General features: G+C 40.2%; 1 protein-coding gene across 1 annotated transcript in view; it reads right to left on the reverse strand.

Annotated features, from left to right (window-relative positions):
- Window positions 1–20,651, reverse strand: part of gna13b (guanine nucleotide binding protein (G protein), alpha 13b) — a 32,995-nt gene extending 12,344 nt beyond the window's left edge. The window contains exons 1-2 of the mRNA XM_006635142.3: window positions 20,258–20,651; window positions 10,503–10,729 (exon numbers count right to left, since the gene is read on the reverse strand). Coding sequence (XP_006635205.1) covers window positions 10,503–10,729; window positions 20,258–20,540 — 510 coding nt within the window. The 5' untranslated portion in view covers window positions 20,541–20,651. The remainder of the gene's footprint in view (window positions 1–10,502; window positions 10,730–20,257) is intronic.
- Window positions 20,652–20,907: the final 256 nt, after the last annotated feature.

Here is a 20,907-nt window from a genome sequence, read left to right on the forward strand (position 1 = left end):
TACATCTGCAAATGCAGACAACACATCTGTGATCTCCACTTCATTATGTAATGATTCTCAATGCAAATTCTCGGTTAACCCCTTCCTCAGGTTGTTTCATATTAGCACACAAACGGCTCACTAAAATCAAGACATACTAGCGCATTTCCTCTCCTGTACACTTCCTGCACTTATCTGCTGCTCTGCAGAGGAAGGACACGGCAGCAAGTGCCCGGCCCTGCCAGCTCTGCATGCTGCACCTTCTCTTCAGAGCAGCAGAGGAGATGAAAGCAACGGCTCTAGTTACACCTGGAAAGTCACATGCTGGTTTAGATACTCTGGGCTCCCTGGTCCTTTATAATATTCTACCATATATGACTGTTCTAAATGTTACCCCATGTCAGGGTCTGGGGTCAGACTCATGTACTAGCAAGGTCAATGAGAATTTTACCTCTCCTGGAGTACCTTGGTCCTGACCTTGAAATTCTGTTAACATCTAATTCAGTGAAGGCTGTTGCCTTGTGAAGGCTTGACCTAAAGCACACAGTTCAGCTTCTACTAGCCCAGAGAGGAATAAACTGGAATCCCGCAGTTCAATTTGCAGAGACTGATCTTATTCCACACCTTAACAGCTGGAAGGTGGCCAAGACTGCCTCCAGCACCAACTAGCTTCATGCACATCCTAAACAGCTGAGAGTTAGGCCGGGATTAGAAAATGTCCTTTTCAATTTGTCATGTTTTTTTTTTCCCCCACACATGGCCCCTATCCTATTTTTTTTAAACCACACTGAGCAAATTCAAGAGATGTAAGGAACAATTAGTTGGAGCCTTACAGATCAAACATCATAGGCTTCTGTAGAATCAAATGTATAAAACATACACTGCCAAGGAAACGGCAAAATAACTTTCTGGAGGAATGCTGAGGATTGCTATCCTGTTTAAATGGCACAGGGCTTTCAAAGAAGTAAACTGGTAAAATGAGTTCAAGTTGACAGTTTTACATCTTTTAAACTTGTGATTCCCTTCGTGGTGGACTGCCATGAGTTTGCAGGTTCAGCACTTAGTTGGGTGGCACAGTGTGGTGGTCTGTAAAATCTGTTACCTTTCCATTTCCTTCCTTTCACACCCCGCTGAAACCATGGCAACACACACAGTAAGGGGGGGTGGTCACTGGGGTGATGTTGTGGTGAAAACAATAATAAAGAAGCTGGTCAACTAAGTGAGAGGAGGGGAGAAACCCAGTCTTGCAGCCCCCTGAACAGATTAAGGTCATTAATCTCCCAGAGAAGAAATCAGTCTCATTCTGACAGGCCTATCAGTAACAGGCCAATCGATTCATAAAATCCAACACATTGGATAGTGACAAAGAAACTGGCGGTACACTGACTATAACAGGAAGTACCTGGTAAACAGCAAGAAAATATACATGCGTCTAGTGTGTGGGGGTGTCATTTATTCCTGAATTATTCTGATTAAGTGCTGTAATAACTTAGAGCCAGGATCTTTGGACTTTTAAATTCTAGTGTGTGCTCTCCATTCATATTAGCTGATTCGACTAAATGCATAATAACCATAATGGTCATTCTTGATATATTGCAATCCAGCAGTTAATTAATTAAAATCATCAATAAACTGCCAACTCTAAATAATAACACTTTAAGAGCATGAATCTCGTTTCTACAGGAATAGCTGATGCTGACTGAGGGGGTTATTCTGCCTCAACCTAAAGCTTAACTGCAAATGTATGCTACTGTTATGACCAAAGCATTTTATGACTAACACAGAAAACAAAACCAGTGATTTCTAAGATAGCCATAAACTTCAGCATTCTCTGAGCCTGCAGTTATGTAGATCAATTCTCAAACAATTTCAATGAGGCAAGCTAATATAAATGCTAGTATGAACTGCACAGATAAGTTAGATACAAAGGCAGATCAGGCTTTTTACTGCTGTAGAAACTTTCTTATAGAAAGTTTCAGAAGTGTAACTGCCTGCATAAGTTAACTCCTGCAGTTCTACTAAACAAAAAATGTGATAACGTCTGGGTCATTTAATGCCATTAGGAACAGTTCTGACCTTTGACCAGCAGTTCTGAGTGACTATCACATGAGTGTTTTAAGATCAATCCATCAAATCCCTCCAACATCCTGGAATTATAGCTGAGCCCCTACCTTTGCTACTACTTGGCTGCATGGCTTATTCACAGCATATCAATAAGATTAAATAAAGTATCACCTCAAAAAAAAACATGTATTTACATATACCTAGAGACTTCATTCAATTGAGTAAAGCATAAGTAAAACAGTCTAACAGATACTTACATTGTATTAAGTAAAAAAAAGATAACAGTATATTACATAGCCTTGTCTCAGAAGCTCTCAGAAGTTAAGGAAAGTTGGATCTGGGCAGTCTTCTAAGGAAAACTGTGCTCCTACTTTATGTAGTGTTGGGAGACCGTTAGGAGTCGCTCTCCCCTCCATTCCCATGTCAATGTTTTCATGTCCTGCATGTCCTAATTTAAGACATAGATCATCAGTAATTCCGTTAGTGGGATCTGCACTCAAAACCACTGATTATAAAACCCGAGACACCTTCAGACGGCTGAGATAAAATACTGGAATTTTACCAATGTTTTACCAAATGATCACAGATATGTTGTGTCACACAAGTTTGCTGGAAAGCTCAAGGTTTTTTTCCCATAAACAGTTACATTCGCACGTAATCCAAGTACAAAGTAGTACAGAATCACTCAGCTCATACAGAGCAAGACAGGCAAGTAAGGAAATGACTGGATGAAGCGCATGAGATATTACTCCTCCTTCCCCTGGAAAAAAGTAAAACCTTAAGACCAGACAAGTCAGTGGCAGGAGAGCCACTGGATTTTACCATTAATGAGGGAACCACGCTAAGCAGGTTAACCACTTGCCCAGACAAGAAAGGAACTACTCTACAGGCACAGCAGAATATATACCAACTGCAGGCTTTAAAAATCCCAATTCAAATAGGTTTTCAAACAATAAAAATCATTTGAGTAGACAAGCCTGGTATGTCTTACACAACATGGACAGCCATCATGAGTCCTGCAGGTTTATTACTGCCCTATACTGGCTCTGGTTTAAAGTAAACAACTGTCACTTTGTTTACCACAGAGACACTACATAACTCTGTTCACCAACCAAACTGTTACAAACTCTGTCTGGTCTTCAATCTTTCACTCAAAAACAAGTCGAGGGCACTGCTTCATCAAGGGCTTTTCAATTCCTCCTGACGTTTTACAGAAAGAAGGCTTAAGAAGCTTTTGGTGCAAATAACCCAACATGGCCCGTTTCTAACCAACTTTACAGAACTTTCATAAAATGCCCTCTTGTGAGCCAATTACCTTCAACATAAAATTAAAAGAGCCCTGTGATCCTAAAAGGTGTTTAACATGGTAACTTTACACAAGAAATGCTTTCAAAGTTCTCCACCCCAACAATCATAGAAGCTAGCCTGCCCTTTTTTTCTGGCAACTGAATGCTATACAATGAGTATCTCCAAAAAGTAATTAAATTTGTTTGTATTGTGGTAATGGAAATCTCATGTGATGATGGGATAGGATGTGCAGTTTTTAATAGAGGGTAAAAAAAGGTGTGAACTTTAAGTTTCCCCCACTAAACCCACCAACAGTAGCTAGGCAAGGCGTTTCACCAACACACCAACTCTAAACATGGTCAAACTGAATATTTTAGGAAAATTCCCACCCTGGAAACTGAAGTCATAGTGAAACATGACAGCCTGTGCTGCTGTACTTTCACTTCCGTGCTGCAGTCTGCGGTGTCAGGTTTCCCGAGCCCAGCACAGCCTCCCTTTCCCAAAGCCTGTTCCTGTAACCAGCCGTCCCCAGAGAGGGGGACCATGATTAAAGAGCGGGAGGGAGCGATTCACATTAGTCTTTTATTTAGCAACAGAGAGTAAACAGACTGGGGGGAGAACCATGCAAAACAGCCTCCATACTGTTCAGTGCTTCGGTGATGGAAGGACAAATGTTCCTGAAAAGGTCCCTTTCCCACCGTAAAGATGATCACACTGCTGTTTTTTAAGACCGGATCATGTGAAGCGCGAGAAGGTATTCAGAATTAGAGGACAATGTTTAGGATTAGAGGTAATGGCATGTTGCTTACACATACACAGTGACACGATCTGTAACCCCAGTTAAGGTGGTACAGAAAACCTGGTCTTATTCTTCAAGGACCAACAGTGCCATCACTGTCATCATGGGAATGCAGACAGACTTGATTTGTCAGCAATGGGCCCTGACATCATGTGTATGACACCGACTTTAACAACTGCAGGGACCATTTTAAAAACCTGTACCAGAAAAAAAAATGGACTAGCTTTCTGGCACCAATCTTTGATTCAACTCCTTGAGCTGGCCACTGCCCCAAGTTAATTCTGGTCTAGTTTATACAAGATTGGAGCCTAATAAATAGTTTCTACACAGGTACTCTTAACTTGTGACACTCAAATAACAGAACATATGAGATGGGAAAAGACCACAACTGACAATGAACAAATTCAGAAACAATGAGCAAATAGGCAGAGAATGTGGTACAACATACCGGTCTCTTTAAAATAACTATAATTACCTCAAGGTAAAGGGCACTCAATGTTGATCACGAGAACTAAATGTGTAGCAATTTCACTTAACCTCCAGTTCAGCCTCACAAGCCACAGCCCAAATCAATGCCGTTTAAAAATGGAGCTCTCATTAAAGACAGGTGACTGGGACATGGCTAATGACCCTATGTGATTAAATGAGTGCTCGTTAGCAGCACTCCTGACTGGGGCTAGTATTCACACCCGAATACTGAACCCAAATGCTTTCATAGAACAGCCAGTTATCAGTGCTTTAATCCCAGCTAAACATTCCTACTGGGATCATACACAGATTCGGCTCAATCCTGGATTGGAGAAAGGGTGTAAATGTTCTTAAATCCTGTGACTAAACTTCTGTTTTAGAGTTAAAAAGGAAGCTCAAAAGCACAAATCACAAATTTCCCACCTACACTATCAAATTCTATTGAATTGTGATAAGTACTCAATATTTATCAAGAAGAATCTAAATTGTACAGCTGTGACATTTCAGATTAAAACTGTACAAAACAATACAATATTAGCCCAAAGACTTGTGCAAATGTTTCATCAGTTCATCTCCTCACCCCCAAGTCCTCCGAGATCTACTTCAATGACATCAGGACCAAACCACAAAGGCGTCAGTGTGGTGTCACAGCACCGCGACGTCACCGGTTTCACCTAGCTGAACCAGAAACCACCGTATCAATCATTCTCCTTACATTATCTTCATTCCCATGCAGGAGTGTTACACGCCATTTCTTTCAGAACACACTTTGGAAAGACTGCTTTGAAACATCTGCAACTCTGCAAAACATGAACCCCATGCCCTTCTTCCATCACTACTAATTCAGTAAGGTGACTGTAGAAAAAACAACAGTTTTTCTACTTGACTCCAACTCGGAATCACCACTGTTATTTCAATATGACTAATATAATTACTGCTGTCCAGCACTGACTAAAGCAGAACCTCTATCCTCGGGTACACCTCGTCTAGCCAAACATGTTTTCAATACCAACTTCAAAAGAGAAAGGGCCACCGGCCCTGCTCTTCACACTGGGAGACTCTAGCATGACAGGTGTGTACTGTCCTCTGCAGACTGGCCCCACTCGTTCCCAGGGGAGTCTGAGTGACAGCTAGAGAATACAACAGCCTGGAAAAGACCACAATACCATCGAGCGGGATACTGCTCTGCGTTAAGCGATTATCATCCGGAGAATCACTAGGTAATAAAATTCTTACCACTTAATGCACTGGGAATGCAAACAGTTAAAAAATCTGAAAAATTCACTGCATTTCAAAAGTGAGCCCAAGTGTGCATACCCAACAGCGTAGGGATCATTAATCACTTTGCATCACTAATGGCATCTTATGACTTATGAGGAATACAGAACACCATGAATTTCATAAAAACACAAAAAGGCAAAAAGTTAGATCACAAGCTGATGGAAAAGGTGGTGAATCCTGTGAATTCACAGCATTACCATCAAACTTGTATAACCCAGAATATTTTCATGAAACAATTCTGAGCCCTCATGCAGTTAATGGCTCAGGAATTTGGGAAACCCTTCGGGCATTCCTATAAGATTGATCTAATTGTCTGTTCGAGAGGGACAGTCCTTTCAGAACCCCAAACAGAGCAAGCTCCTATTAAGAATTTCCTGAACTGCAATCTCTGCTACAGTGCGATCAGAGAGCAGCCATTAACTGTTCACTTTTCCAAGAACGAGCAGATCGCAGAATGGTGTCAAACCAAGGATTTAGTCTTCTAAACCTAAGGTAAAACATTAGTAGGTACTCATTTGAGTACCTTGCTAACAAGTACCAGATTAAAACAAATGATTTTCTAACAGACATTTATGGAGGGAAACAGAGAAGAAACAGAATAATGTTCCAAGTTGTATTTGGATGAAGAGAAAGAAAAGGACGCAGAATGTACTACAGAGCACCACTGGCAACATGAGATAAATCAATAGCACACTGCACTAAACTCATCTGGACAGGATTTAGCATAGAATATCAGCTTTTCTGCACTACATGGAAAGTGAATGAAGAAACATTCCACTCAGATGATCACGACTCCTCATCTTAGATAACTATTTTGCTTGTTTTCCCTAACTTTTAAGCACTGCAATTAGGAATAAATGAAACTTGCATTTAAAAGATTAAAGACAACTAGCTGATACTAAGTTGTCTACGAAAACATCTCCCATCATCGGAACTGCTGGACCCAGACTCGAGACTCTGATGACCAAGAAAGCTCCGGCAGAGGTTTTGCGGAAGAACGGTGAAGCCCCAGCTGCAATGAAACCTACTGCGTTCCTGCTCATTTCCCTGACCCTGCTCTTCATGCTGATGTTGACCACAAGCTTATGGAACCCTGTCTAGGCCTGGGCTCCTGCCTTTCCCCCATCTTTCTCCCTGGGAAGGTCACAGAGCAACCCACTGACAGAATTACATTGGAGATCACAGTAAAATAAATCAAAACAGAGAAGACTAAAAGTCACGACTCTTTACGCAAGACTAGCACACTAGCACTTTGACTTAGATCAAGCCAGTCAGCTGAGTGACTTGACACTGCAGCTTAGTCAAGAACGGTCAAGAACGGTTGAGAGTAGAGCTGGGCGATAATTCGATAGCGATAATTACCGCGATATAATTTTCCTCGATATAATTTTAACAAAAGTTCGATAAATGTTTGGTATATATGTTTATGCTTTGCGCATGATATGCGCATGCGCACAAAATACTGCACGAGGGCGGGTGCGTGTTGCAGACCGGGCAGCTAGCAGATCTGTTTAATGTTTCTGCTGTTTGGAAAGTGTTTGTTGTGTTCTTAAAATAAAGAGTTGTTTAATTTACCAATTAACTGCCTGGTTTATTCAACTTTCACTCAGGAGAAAAAATCTGCCTTTAAACTTGAAAGAAATAATGATTTGACATTTATCGAAATAATTATCGATATCGACTGAAACGAAAATGTTTATCGTGATAATGTTTTTGGCCATATCGCCCAGCCCTAGTTGAGAGGGAAGAATACACTGTGAAGACGAAAACAGTTTAATGAATATTTACTTGATTCTTCACAGGTACATTTATTTTATCAAGCAAGGCTGCATTTTTACTCATTCTTTTACTTTTCTAAGAGACTGTCCCTCCAGCCCCCCATATGTACTTTTCTCTGTAGTTTTAAAAGACACTGAGCCCCGTATGTCAGAACATCCACTTAAGACCAACTGAGCTGCTCCATCTGAGCAGTCAGATCAGCACGGCTACTGGTCTGGATTCCTGTACACTCAATCATTTGCAGAAGTCAAGTAAAGCTCAAATTATGCATTCCAAACCACAGCGACAAAAAGAATCCAAACTCAAAACAATTTTAAAGAGAACTAGTGCTCTACACATCCTTCACTATGGAATGTTTCCAATCATTCTAACTTATATCTACATTTTCACCTACTTCATTGCGCAACAGCTAAGACACGTTTTGCTTTGTACGTAGTGTCACATGGCTGCATACCATTTCTTCTTAAAAGAAATCCATCAGGAAGCTGGGATATTGGAAAAACTAGAAATGAGTATACAATTCTAAATAAAACGGCCTTGTCAAAAAATAATTTTTTGGGTCAAGGTTGGTACAATAAAGTTACAAGATTTAGGGTGATAGTACAGCCTTTCTTGTTAAAACTGAGGTAAACATGCAATTAGCAAAGAAAATTACCTACAAGATAAATTTTCATTTACACAATATGACATCCAAGACTTCTGTATAATGAAAGCTCGAAGCCAGGACCGTAAAATACCGAGCCTGTGTTGATTCTTCCTATGACATCAGTTACACATATAAATAGGCACAAAACATCCAGATTTTGTTCGCTGGGACTGGAGAAACAGAATTCTCAGGGAATTGCTATGATTTTAACCAGCGTAACCTTGAGCTGATGAAGGCAGGTGAGGGTATGCAGGGTCGTGTTTGTTCTTGTCTTGACAGAATGCCTTGTCTGCAATCCAGAAGCCTCAACTTGCCCATTATCGTACTTTAAATGATTATCTAAATGAGTCCTGAATGTGCAAATCCATGGGATTTACACACCACATAACAGCCTGGCTCTAAAAACAGTAGTGTACCTCACCCTGGAGTGCCTGCTACTTTCTGAACTTTGAAGCCCATATGTCAAAAGGAATCCAAACTGCCAAATTCAAAAACAAATTCACAAACACTCTGCTATAGTTGAGAAATAAATGTTTAAAAGGTAAACACCTAGTGCTGCTGTTTTGGAAAACAAAGAATAAAAGCACTATGGCTGAAATAAGGAAAATTAGGTAGAAATAACTTGTTACAGGAGAATGAGAATATCAATATGTCATTTTACAATTAAAATGTTGTACGCTGTGCTCTTGTGGTTTGCGACTGGTGCCCAAACTTGGAAAATACGCTTCAGTGAACCGATGTGGTTTATACATCCTGGCTGAAAAAAACATCTGCACTACTGAAAGTAAGCTTCAGCTGAATCTGGGTTTCAGAAATCTTTATTTTTCCATTGAAAGACAGTCTGGACTGATGCAAGGAAACCAGTTCTGCATATAAAATGTACTACAGTTTAGAAAAACAGACAAATAGCCAAACCAGCAGAAAGCAGAGGAAGTAAAAAAAAGCTAAAACTAAGAAAACTGCTGAATATACAATGTTGCCAAATACATACTTGTATCATGTGATATTCACAATAACGTCACTGGGATCGGTGTATTTAAAAGTACCACTGGCTAACCGACAATGCCAACATCTGCAGTTAAAAACATTAACCCCTCAACTAATCAAACGCATACTGCAGGATGAATATTTTACAGGTACGATTTTGTGCTATTAAAAACTTACGTAATTTATGACTATTTCTTAAATTACATTTATCTATATGAGCCATACACTAAGAGAAAAATCTGTTGATTCAAAACCTCAGACTATTAGCAAAATTGAGTTGATACAAAGCCTGTTATACTTATAAAATGGACTATTTCTAGTTTAAGAGAAAAATCAATTGACATTTTATAAAGGAGACAATGAAGCTAAAAATTACAGAGGATCCTGTGAATACAGCAGAAAACACAACATAAAAGTACATTGTATTATATTGCTATAACAATAGAGTTAAATGCATGCACATGATGGGACATGATGGGATTACGAGTGGTTTTGTATACGTGTTAACATGCAATGTAATAAGATTTAGAAATGCTAAATTTAGTATAAAAAATATTTTGGACAATCTGGTGTGGACATTAGAGGGTCATGCTAAAAAAAATCATTACATTCCCCCTCAGCCCCACAGCTAAGAGTAAAGACTTGTGATTTGAGATATGCCTCACTGTGGATCACAGCACTATCCTGTTTAGGTATCTAGTAAACATGCCTCACAGCAGAGATGGATTAAGGTTAATGACAGCAATATGAGAGATCACCTAGGCGTAGAAGTGTTCCTCTCAGAACATCAGAATAATACCATTCTATTATTGCCATTTTCCAGTCTAGTGTTGTTCAACACGGTTAGTATAGATTTGAAAAATTAAAAACTCATTGTCATTATTGCTGCCTAATTCCTAAGTATGCAGAGAGAACAAGAGGCCAGACTTGGGGACACCCACAAAGACTTCTAAAGCCAATACGGGCAAACTGGGGCTAGGCATTATGTCTAAACAATAGATAATAATGCAACAGCAATTGAATTTAATCCTTTGGCCCACCCTTGCTATGTTTTACACAGTGCACGCAGACACCAGAGCTTGTAAAACTAAGCTTGAAGCAGGGACAGAGTTGCTAAGGGCTGAAAGACCTGCTGGCGTCACGCACGCAGCGTTGTTCCCGTGTTCTGATGAAAAGTTTCAAGAGTGGCAGTGCTCAGTGTAGTTCACTCACCAGCTGGAACTCGCGCCGCCTGTCATAAGCATTCTGGATGCCACTGTCCGCCCACAGTGCCCGGATCGAAGGCATGAACTTGAGAAACACCTGGGTCTCTACCATGCCCTGTGTAACCGTGGCTGATCTGGTGTCAAAGCTCATCACGCGGTCCCCGTGCTCATTGTTGGAGGGGTCACCCCAAGGGATGTGAAGCTTCTCTCTGGCATCTACCAATACTCGAACCCCTGGTCAGAAACAAAGTTGAGGAAAGAGTTAGGATTGGTTGCATACCGTAACATCATTCATACACCACTTTCATGCCTACGGATGACCTCAACCACATTAGTTATGGGAAACATCAGGGTACTGAAACAATTTCTGAAATTCTGTACAATTTTAATTTACAAGCTACTTAAGATCCAGAGAAACCAGTGTGAAATGTGAAATTAGTCCAATTAAACAGTTCAATATTCAAACTGCACATAAAACCACTCAAACAGGATAAATAATCCAACATGTAGACTCATCTTTACTTTGTATTGGAAGAAAAAATTCTAAGAATATACCAATATATAGATAATTCTCCTTTGCCTTTTCCCTTGCTAAAAGTCGAAGAGCTTCCTTTTGAGAATCAACGCTACACTCTCTCCAGTTATACCAACACATTTTTAAATCACTAAACGAAATAGTATCTTCTCACTTTGGGAGACGGCACGACAATAATGTGGCCATTAAAAGAACACCCTAGCTACTGGCCCGATCGCTGTCCCCCAGCAGACAATTTCATCAATATACGTTTTTTTAATTAGGTCTAAAGCAGAAAAATATCCAGTTTGAAGTTAAATTAAAGTGGGTATAATTTAGTGTTAATACCTGAAGTTTATATTCTACTGTACCAGATAGCATACATTATCATGATTTTCATAAAGGATCAATGGTGGCCCAGCACTGGGCTGATTTAAGTTAAAGAATCTGCTGCCTTAACATAAATAAGTGTAACAGGTTCAAAGGCTGCATGAAGGCATAGTGACCTTGTGTTCTTGCACAGTGTGTATAGATAAAAAGATTTAAGGAGAGTTAAACGATTCTGTACAGCGGTGAAATAAGCTTAAAAATGGGCTCATTCATGAATCCTGAGTGACTACAACAAAGCTGCTCATCTTGAGCAGGCTGAACCCTGTTCTGTTTCGGGATACGTTAGCTTGGGCTTGGACATTACCAAATCAATCAAGCAAAAGTTCCCAATCTCCCTGTACTAGAATTAAGGACACAGCAATGCAAGTCAAAGCAACTGGCAATTACAAATGGGAGGATAAAAACAGTAAAACACATTTAAACACTATTAGGTGACTGTTTTAAGTAATGCCTTTTTGTATAGGCATAATCACTTGATGAAACAGATTGCTAAAACATAGCTGGACTGGCTTGGATCTTTCAAACCCAACCTTGCTGCAGTGAAAGAACAGGAAAATGTCAAACTCACGTGGGCAGATTTGCTTGTTCTCATCATTAACATACATTCTTATGGCTATGAATAAGTAATCCTTTTATGGACAGAAGGTTGTACCATTGAAAGACATCCTAAAAAAGCAAAACCTCTAGTACAGGAAGAAAGAAAACTGCCCCTTTTAAGAAAACTTTTATTATCTGGTATGAAAACCAAACACAGCCACACAGAATATTAACAGCAACAACGTACCCTTTAAATCTCAAGGTTAATGCATTCAAATGTTTTCGTGTACCGTTAGAATACAGAAAAGTTATGCTGAATGCCTTCATAGGCTAGACCATCATCAATACATTTGTACCTAGTTTTAGCTAGAATTTCTACTGCTCCAATACACTTCCTTAACAAGGTACAGGATGTGTACCTTGGAATCATCAATTGTACATTAAGGTGGGTAGCTGCATCAGCATGCGTAGGCTGCAAAGGAACAAGTTATAGGTTTATGAAAAAAAGAAGAAAGAACAACGTTTCGGCCTTGGAGCCTTCTTCAGGTGACACGGTCGAAACGTTGCGTTTTATTTCTTCTTTTTTTCAGCATGGAATAAACCTATAAATTGTACATTAAGACTACTAATAACAATAATAAGTCCGTAACAAAGAGGGCTGTTGAAACAATCTTGATCAGGAACTGCTAATTAAGAGAACATCAACCCAGCAAACACATCAGGACCATACTTGGCCCACACAAGTTTAAGGGAATCATTAATCTATATGGAGATAATTTCCTTTTTTTGGTCCTAGTTTGTGTGCTGGCCATGAAGTAGCCAACTGGTATGAGAAAGTGAAATGTAGGTTTTAGCATAAATGTACCTGAAACTCTTAACAGAAGTTAATGACATTATATGGCCAGATACAAGATCAACCTGATCTAGCTGATCGTCCTCTGATAATCAATTTCTGTAATGTTATAAACCAAACTGAGCAGTTAAAGCAGAGTCCATTGACTTTGAAATGACCACCCTAGGTTGGAACCCAAAAAGTACAGAAAAGATAGCTGGACTCTCTTCTTGGACAACAAGGCTAGGCTCCAGTAAAACCAAATACTGCCAGAAGTGAAGGCAGTGAGCTGCTACTTGATCTAAATGTTTGAGAAGTGTCCGAGAAGAGGGAGACAAAATACGGAAGGTAAACAGTTACAGAATGGAGAGTCAGGAGGGTCTCATCTTGTTAAAGTAACAAAAAAAATGTTTGCACAGCAATCAAAACTCATCTTGAGAGCCAGATGGCTACAACCAATGTAAAAAGCAATGATGAGAAGTCGGTGTTCAAGTCACTTAAGTCATTACATCAAATAAAAATTAAACTTAAGATATATATATATATGGTATGATCAGAAAAATATTCAGTGAATTATATAGACTAGTAGCTATGTTTCAGTAACCCAGATGCCTCACAATTGTCAGGCCACACAAAAGGATGAATGATGTATATCTAACCTGTTTAACTTACTGGAAAATGATTCAATAAGAATAGCAACACCTCTTCATTTCGGCAAGGAAATGACTCGAAAGTTGTAAAAATTAAAGAGCCAGGCCTCCACAGACCAACCGCGCAATGAATACAGTTTCTACTACTGTCAAAGGTGACTGTCAAGGAAGAAAGAGAATGGAAAACCTGACATGCTGCTCTTGATGCTCAGCCCACCCGTTCTGTGATTCAGGGCCCAGCCAGCCAGCCATGCTCTGGGCAATATGGAAAGTATACATCTCTGCTTTCAACCCGTCAGTGAGAGGATGCAGAAGTCTATTTTGTAGATTCTCTCGTTGCTATTGTTTGTCCTGATAAAATAATTAACTTGGACAGATCCCACGCCTGTAGTTCTTAAATCAAACTTTTTTAAATTTGGTAAGATTTATACATGGAGAACAAACGTTTTCCTTATTTAACACGTGCTGTGTCTACAGCACTTTCAATCCAGTTCTTTTCCAGGCTCAGGGCACCTCTGATGATTTTGTTAGTAGTTCTTAGGTTTTTATTGTGGGTCAATAATTCAAGCTCATACTGACAGGAAACCTCTGAATTCTGCTGCACACTCCATATGCATCAGGCCAGCTGGAGGGTTATATGTAATTGATTACAGACACAATCACTTAATGAGCAGATGAATAAATCATTCACACAAGGAAGAGGTATTCTCCAGGAGATAGCAACAAAGAGTGCAACACAAAAAAATTAAAACCAGGTTTAAAATGAATCATACTTTACCCCAAGAGATGCTAAGACCAGTGATGAACAAGCTGCAACATGATCAATAATGGCCTTCCCTCAACACTCATTAACCAAAGCAAACGATTACTTCCCATAAAATATTCATACATTAAATACAGAGAGAGTCCACTGGTTTCAGTGGACAAACACTGGTTTCACTCCAACTTTTCAATTTAATTACCTCAGACTTTAACAGACGTAGCTTAGTGGCTCTGTAATATGATCTATAAGCAGCACATAAAATAAGACACAAAAGATTAATTATCTAGGAGACTAAATTAGAAAAAAATTCGGCTGAGAATGCTAGGAATAAAAATATAAAATGCAAGTAGAAAAGGTTAAAAGGATACTCCCATTTAGCATGAATACAAATTTCACAATAAAATGTGAAATCTTTAAAAGGGGAAAATCGGCATACATTTGATCAGACTGTGATGTTCAACTTGTTAAGACCCCAAGTGTACATTTTTCACCCAGAAATGAATATTCTGATGGCAGAAAACCTGAAACATGACTGACCATGATGCCTTCACCTTGAGAGAAAATGCACAATGTTGTGATTCCTGTACCAGTGACTCTGCAATGTACTGACCATCTATGAAAATGAGGAGAAACTCTCAGGCATGTTCTGCAGGTTTTACTGGCTGGTTTTAATTACCACCTCATGGAAAGAAAATCTAAAAACAGGTGTTTTGATTAATTCAATTAAGTAATTAAGACCCAAGGCTGAATGGAATCCAGAGACTAGAGCATGTGGACTGGAGCTTTCTATCCTTAACACTACCACAAAAGGCTTCAAGGAAGATTTCTTTCTCAGAGCTCCAATTAAAAACAAACCGGAAAAAACTTCTGAATACAGTGGACATTTGAAAAGCATCCTTGTCGCCATTCAAAATTCTGAATGCATACGACCAGTCTGAGATCATTAAACATATAAACAATCACAGGATGTAAATGTATGCCATGCCTGTAAAGTCCAATTTTTTAAATTATAAACAGGATTAGTCTGAGCTGAAAAAAGTAAACAAGTTACAGTAAGACAGTAGGACTCTCGTCCCCCAGAGACTGGCTGCTGGAAAAGAGACGCAAATCTAAGAATATTAATCTAATCAGCCGACTGGAGAAGTCTTTCAATTTGGTTTTCTAATGATTTTGCAACTACCTTGAGCAATCCAAAAGGAATCAAAATCGGTGATACCCATGTGCACTAAGGAGTCAATGTCAAAAAGGAACATAGAAAAGGTTTCTTCCTCTGACAAATTTTGAGTTCCATCACAAAATGACAGAAGTAATTAAAGAAAATCAAGTATACAAAGAGCTCATGAAACCTGCTACTCTATTACTTCGAAATAATATAAGTCTTCTCAGGTACTGGTAGTGAATCAAAGTGGTGAATTGGGTAATTCTAATACAAGAGATCTGATCTTCAAATAAAAGGAAAGGAGGAACTAAAATGATTATCAATTCAGTAGCCGATGTGCCCTGCTGGCACAATTCAAATCCTGATTGCCATCATATAGGGAGGATTCTGAGAGTTGTTTCCTCACAATACTTTGCACCTATAAAAAAAAAAACTCTGGTAACCTTACTTGTTAAAGGTTAAACAACGCATGTAGAATGCTAAATCAATATATGTAATGGAACATTTTGTACTTAAAGCCATGCTTGTTATACATGAGCATTTAAGAGAATCTATGCAACACTCTAATGACAGCGTTTCCATTATGATCTGTAAATAGCTTATCTGACCATAGGCTATGATTAATCATCAGCTACTAATCTATGAAGTCCAAACACTCATTTTATCAACTTTGTACACTGAACGCACAACCATAGAAACGCTCTATAAAACTAAAAGCACTTCAGATCTACACAAATTAAGATTTGTGCAAGAACAGATTCAGGAATTGTCCATAATCCAGTGAGTGTCAAAGCCTCTAATTCACTGCACTCATATCTGACCCATCCCTGTCAGATAGATGAACATTATACATCTTATCACTGTTTTTTTCATCTCAAATGACAGCCTAGTCTGCAGTTAAAAATTGGACCACTCTGCACTTAACAGCTCTTGTAACTTACACATCACATTTGAAAAAGACATTTTAATGTGATAGTCATCTATGATCCTACTACTACTTAACAAAATGCTTAAAATAATGTATGACAGTTAATGAGGTTAAGTGTTTACCACCCTATAAACCAGCATGGTACTTGACTTTTTCCCAAAATTAAATGAATTGTAATTAACCAATGTCAAAAGCCTTCAGAATAATGAAGAGACAGAAGTCAAACTGCCTGTGCACATACTGGTTGACCCTATTACAGTCTATATAAGATGTTCATGACTTAAGAGTTACAGCTGGCTGTAACTGTTTTTCATACTGATCTGTTCTCATCTTGTCTCTCTAAAAGAATCTGATGAAGCATATCTTGTCTAATATTTAAGGTACCCCCTAAAAAGAAATCTGGATTAGAAATACCCTAGCTGTATATTATGACTAAAAAGAACATCTCAAAAGTTGACAAACAAGACAGAAGACCATCTATTCCAAAAACAACTAGTTTCACCTCATGATCAGCAGATAATGAAGTGTACAGGCACAGCAGCCTTTATAAGAGGCTATATCAGCAAAAGGCACAAAAAGCAGGAAACTCCCTTTACGAATTTCTGCTGGGAATTACAGTTCATACCAAGAACTTTCAGAAAGGTCACATTAAGTTTACATATTCTACAGAAATAAAGAATAACTAATTTGTTTATAATTTAAATTTCCTAGGTTTTATAGTTGAGTAGTCCTTTTCTGAAGAAGTGCAAGTAGGTAGCTGCATCAGCATTATGTAGGCTGCAAAGGAACAGAGAAGGGTTTATTCCATTCTGAAAAGAAAAACATGGAATAAACCTTTACCTGTTTCTTAGTCCTTTTTGTATGCACTGTATATTACAAAAAAGCACCATTTTAAGGTACACAAGGAAACCAACCTGTGTATTTAAATTGGATTTAGCATAACTTATTCACCTTTGCATTATGCCAAATCAATATTTTCAAAGCAAACAAATTTTCCAAAACCAGCAGCAGTAAATTTGAATTTAATAACCAAACGGAAAACTTAACTATACAGAAACCTCCTCTCTGGAGTAGACTGCCCTTACTGATCTTCTACATCCAATGAAACCAAAAGCACCTCAGAAAATGTGTCAACAGCAGAATGAACAGCTTTACTTGAAACCTGATCTGTAGCACATCCAATAAACACTTTTTCCATCACCCATGAATGCAGGCGAAGGCTGATCAAATTTACCTTCGAGTTAAAGTGAGGTGCAAACAGCCATTTTACAAGATACCATATTTCCTGTTTCACTTCAAGTTTAGCAAAAAAAAAAAATCACATCGGGACGAGATGAACTGCAGTTTAAAAACAGAATCGCAGCGCATCAAACGCGTCACCAGGGTTCCCGTTTCAAACACATGACTGACCCAGAACCCAATCTCCTTCGCTCTTGCCATCACAGGATGACAATACAAGCATTTCAGCTCGTCTGGAAATCCCCCCCATCAAAGCTGTAGCTGAGGGGGTGTGGGGCCACCCCCAGCTGCAGGATCTCGTGCGCCGCTCACACACGCAACCACCTTCTAGCCATCCCAGCCACTGAGGAAGACCAAGCAAATAACTACTGTTCACTCTTTTATTCCTGGGAACGAGGAAAGGGTTTATTCCCTGCTAAAAGAAGAAGAAAGCAAAACAACGTTTTGGCTGTCGAGCCTTCTTCGGGTGTGATCCTATCAGAGAGGTCAAAGACTCATCAATAATACTCCGTATTTAAAGAAGTAGGGATAAATTCCAAAGCAACATCTTGCATTACTTATCCCTCCATCCATCTTCTAGCCACTTCATCTAATGAGTTCCAGTGGAACCAGACCCTATCCCAGCGAGCAATGGGCTCAAGGCAGGGTACACTCTGGATGGGACGCCAGGTCATCGCAGGCCACACACACTCACACCAGTGCCAATGTGCCCCAGAAGCCAAATAACCTACCAAGGTGTCTTTGGACTGCGAGAGCAACTCACGCAAACACAGGAAGAACATACGAACCCCAGGCAGATAACACCCCGGGTCAGGAACTGATCCCAGAGCTCTAGCGCCGAGAGGTAGCACAACACCACTGTGCTGCTTTTGCAAGGCTTGTACCATTCAAAATTAATTATACACAGTTACATGAGTCATAACACATGATCTCGTCATTCAAGGGCTATGAATTACTTTACACTTTCACACGCCGATTTATTGTGCTAGGGGAAAAAAAAACTCTGCTCTGCTCCAAAATTAATAAGAAAAGAGTATCAAAAGAAGCACGCAGCAAAGCTATAGCCTGACCTATCCAATAATGCAATGTGTGACACATGGAAAGGTCATGCAGCATGCTGCACAAAGAGGGGGGAAGGATCTTAGCAAAGTCAGAGCTCTAACAGGGAAAACTCCACCTCCAATACGAAAAATACACCTAGATATTCACCTTCCCTTTGCGGTCTTGTGACCACAAAAGCTCTAAAGATAGAAGAGCTTGGAAAACCTTGCCCATCGCTAAATGTAGCAGTAAAGGGAAAACAAAATCATTCAAACAGACGGTCTGAACGGATGCTGTAGGTTGTCTATTTGAACAAAGCCAAGCCAGTCCCTTTAGAATTCTTACTGCCCAACAAAGCCTTTTAAACCAGTACTTCATGCACGGCTGCTTCTTATTTCCCCCTAAACCACTCATTTTTACTGCACCCTCACTGAAGCACAACTCTCTTTGAATTCACGTTAAAGAGTTTCTGGTTCCGTCACAACGACACTGTTTCCCCCCAAGTATACAGTACAATCATTATCTGTAAAACAGGTCTCTCCCTGACAGAAATGTTGCTTATAAACATCGGAACAAGCGACTCACTTGATGTCACTGAGGAAAAAAGACTCATCTGTGCGTCTGGACTGGCCTCGGCCTTCTCCCCCCACACCGGATATGGCCACTTGCTTCCCTTCAGAAATGTGTTTCTATTTCTTTAACACTGCTCATGCGACCTCTGAAACCGGGACAACACCCTACAGCTATCACCTTAAATCAAACAGAAGAGTCTGTAGATGCGAATCGCCCCGCCGCCGTCTAGTTACACATCCAGTAATTATTAACGTTCGCTGCAGACAAAACCTGTTTGAACACCAGTAAAGGAAAAATTCAAGGCAACTGAGAAGACGAGATAACCCCGGGAACGGGCCGGACGACAGGAGAAAACTCCTGAATTCCGTCTCAAATACTTCTACAACAAACAAAAAAAAAAAAAGAAGGGGCAACCCGCTTTTTTAACCTTCCCTTGGCAGGACATTTTTTTTCTTTCCAAGTAAAACACTCAAATCACTCGTCAGAAAACTTAAAACGGCACCGCCAAGCCCAGGTTTCACCAGGGGGAAAAAAAAAGACTCTCGGCTTCACTGCAAACAACTGAAACCGTGCCCTCGCTTCTCACAAAAAAAAAATGAGCCAACGAAACATAGTAACTGTTTTCAAAGAGTCATCCCCAACTTGGGCGTTTCACCTCTACCCAGATTGCGTTACATCGCGGTGTGAAATGCAGATATCTGGCTTTTCTTCGCTGCAACGCGTGGATACCGTGCAGAGCTTTTCTGATTGTGCACCGTTTACAATAGCCAGGCTTCTCCGGCAACTTTTGAGTGGCTAACCTCCCCAAAAAAAGTACCCACCAAGGGGGAAAAAAACAACAACTCCTCGTGCCAGATTTCTTGAAGGGGGGAAAAGAAAGAGAAGCGTGATTACACACGAAAGACGAAAACGTGAATTAGCGCCCGATTAACCCCCCTTCCTTGTCTAATACAACCAAATAACATGGGCGTTTCTTCTCTCTACGGTCGAGGGGATGTCTCCCTAAGAACACAACTTTACTTCTGACCCGCTCCTCAAGTGCGCAACTCGGCCGTTTAAGAAACGTTCCCTCCCCCCTCCGAAAACCCCGAAAACGAACCCCAGTCGGGCCGGACGACTTTCTTTTCCGAACTTACCTTTAATTACATTGCTGTAGATCGTAGCCCGGAACTCTTCCTTGGCCCTCTGATCGAAGTCCTGGCCGTGGATGATACGCATTTGCTTGAGGAAAGTGGACTTGCCGCTCTCTCCTGCTCCGAGCAGCAGGATCTTCACCAGCCGCTTCACGTACGTTTTATCCCGGGAAATACATTTGTCGATCTCCTTGGAAATTCTCAGCTGCTCTGCCTCGCTGCTGTTAAGAAGGCAGTTAGGAAAACAAACTGATAAAACGGACCGAGACGGCAGGAAATCCGCCATCTTTGAAGCAACTTCATCGATACAGCAGGGAGGGAAAGGGCGCGCCCCCGAGAGTCTCAGCTCCGAGGCGGGCGGGGCGCAGTCGCATTGTAAGGGCGCGCACGAATGCGCGGCGTAACTTCTACTGTGGTTTTAATAGGGGGTGGGGTTTGGAAAGAGACGTAGAAGCGTGGCCTTTACTTGGTTGGATGTGGAAATCCGTCATTAAGGGCTCATTTTTGATAAAAATAAAATCAGATTGAAACTCGTTGCTGTTGCAGATGCGACTCCTTGTAGACTATTACATCCAGACGCGCAGGTCGACAGAGCTTCTATAAAGCGTTGGTCTTAACGGGCTACTGCTGCACCAGGGTCTTTCTTTTGTTTT

The sequence above is a fragment of the Lepisosteus oculatus genome, chromosome 9, assembly GCF_040954835.1.
Source record: "Lepisosteus oculatus isolate fLepOcu1 chromosome 9, fLepOcu1.hap2, whole genome shotgun sequence".
NCBI lineage: Eukaryota > Metazoa > Chordata > Actinopteri > Semionotiformes > Lepisosteidae > Lepisosteus > Lepisosteus oculatus.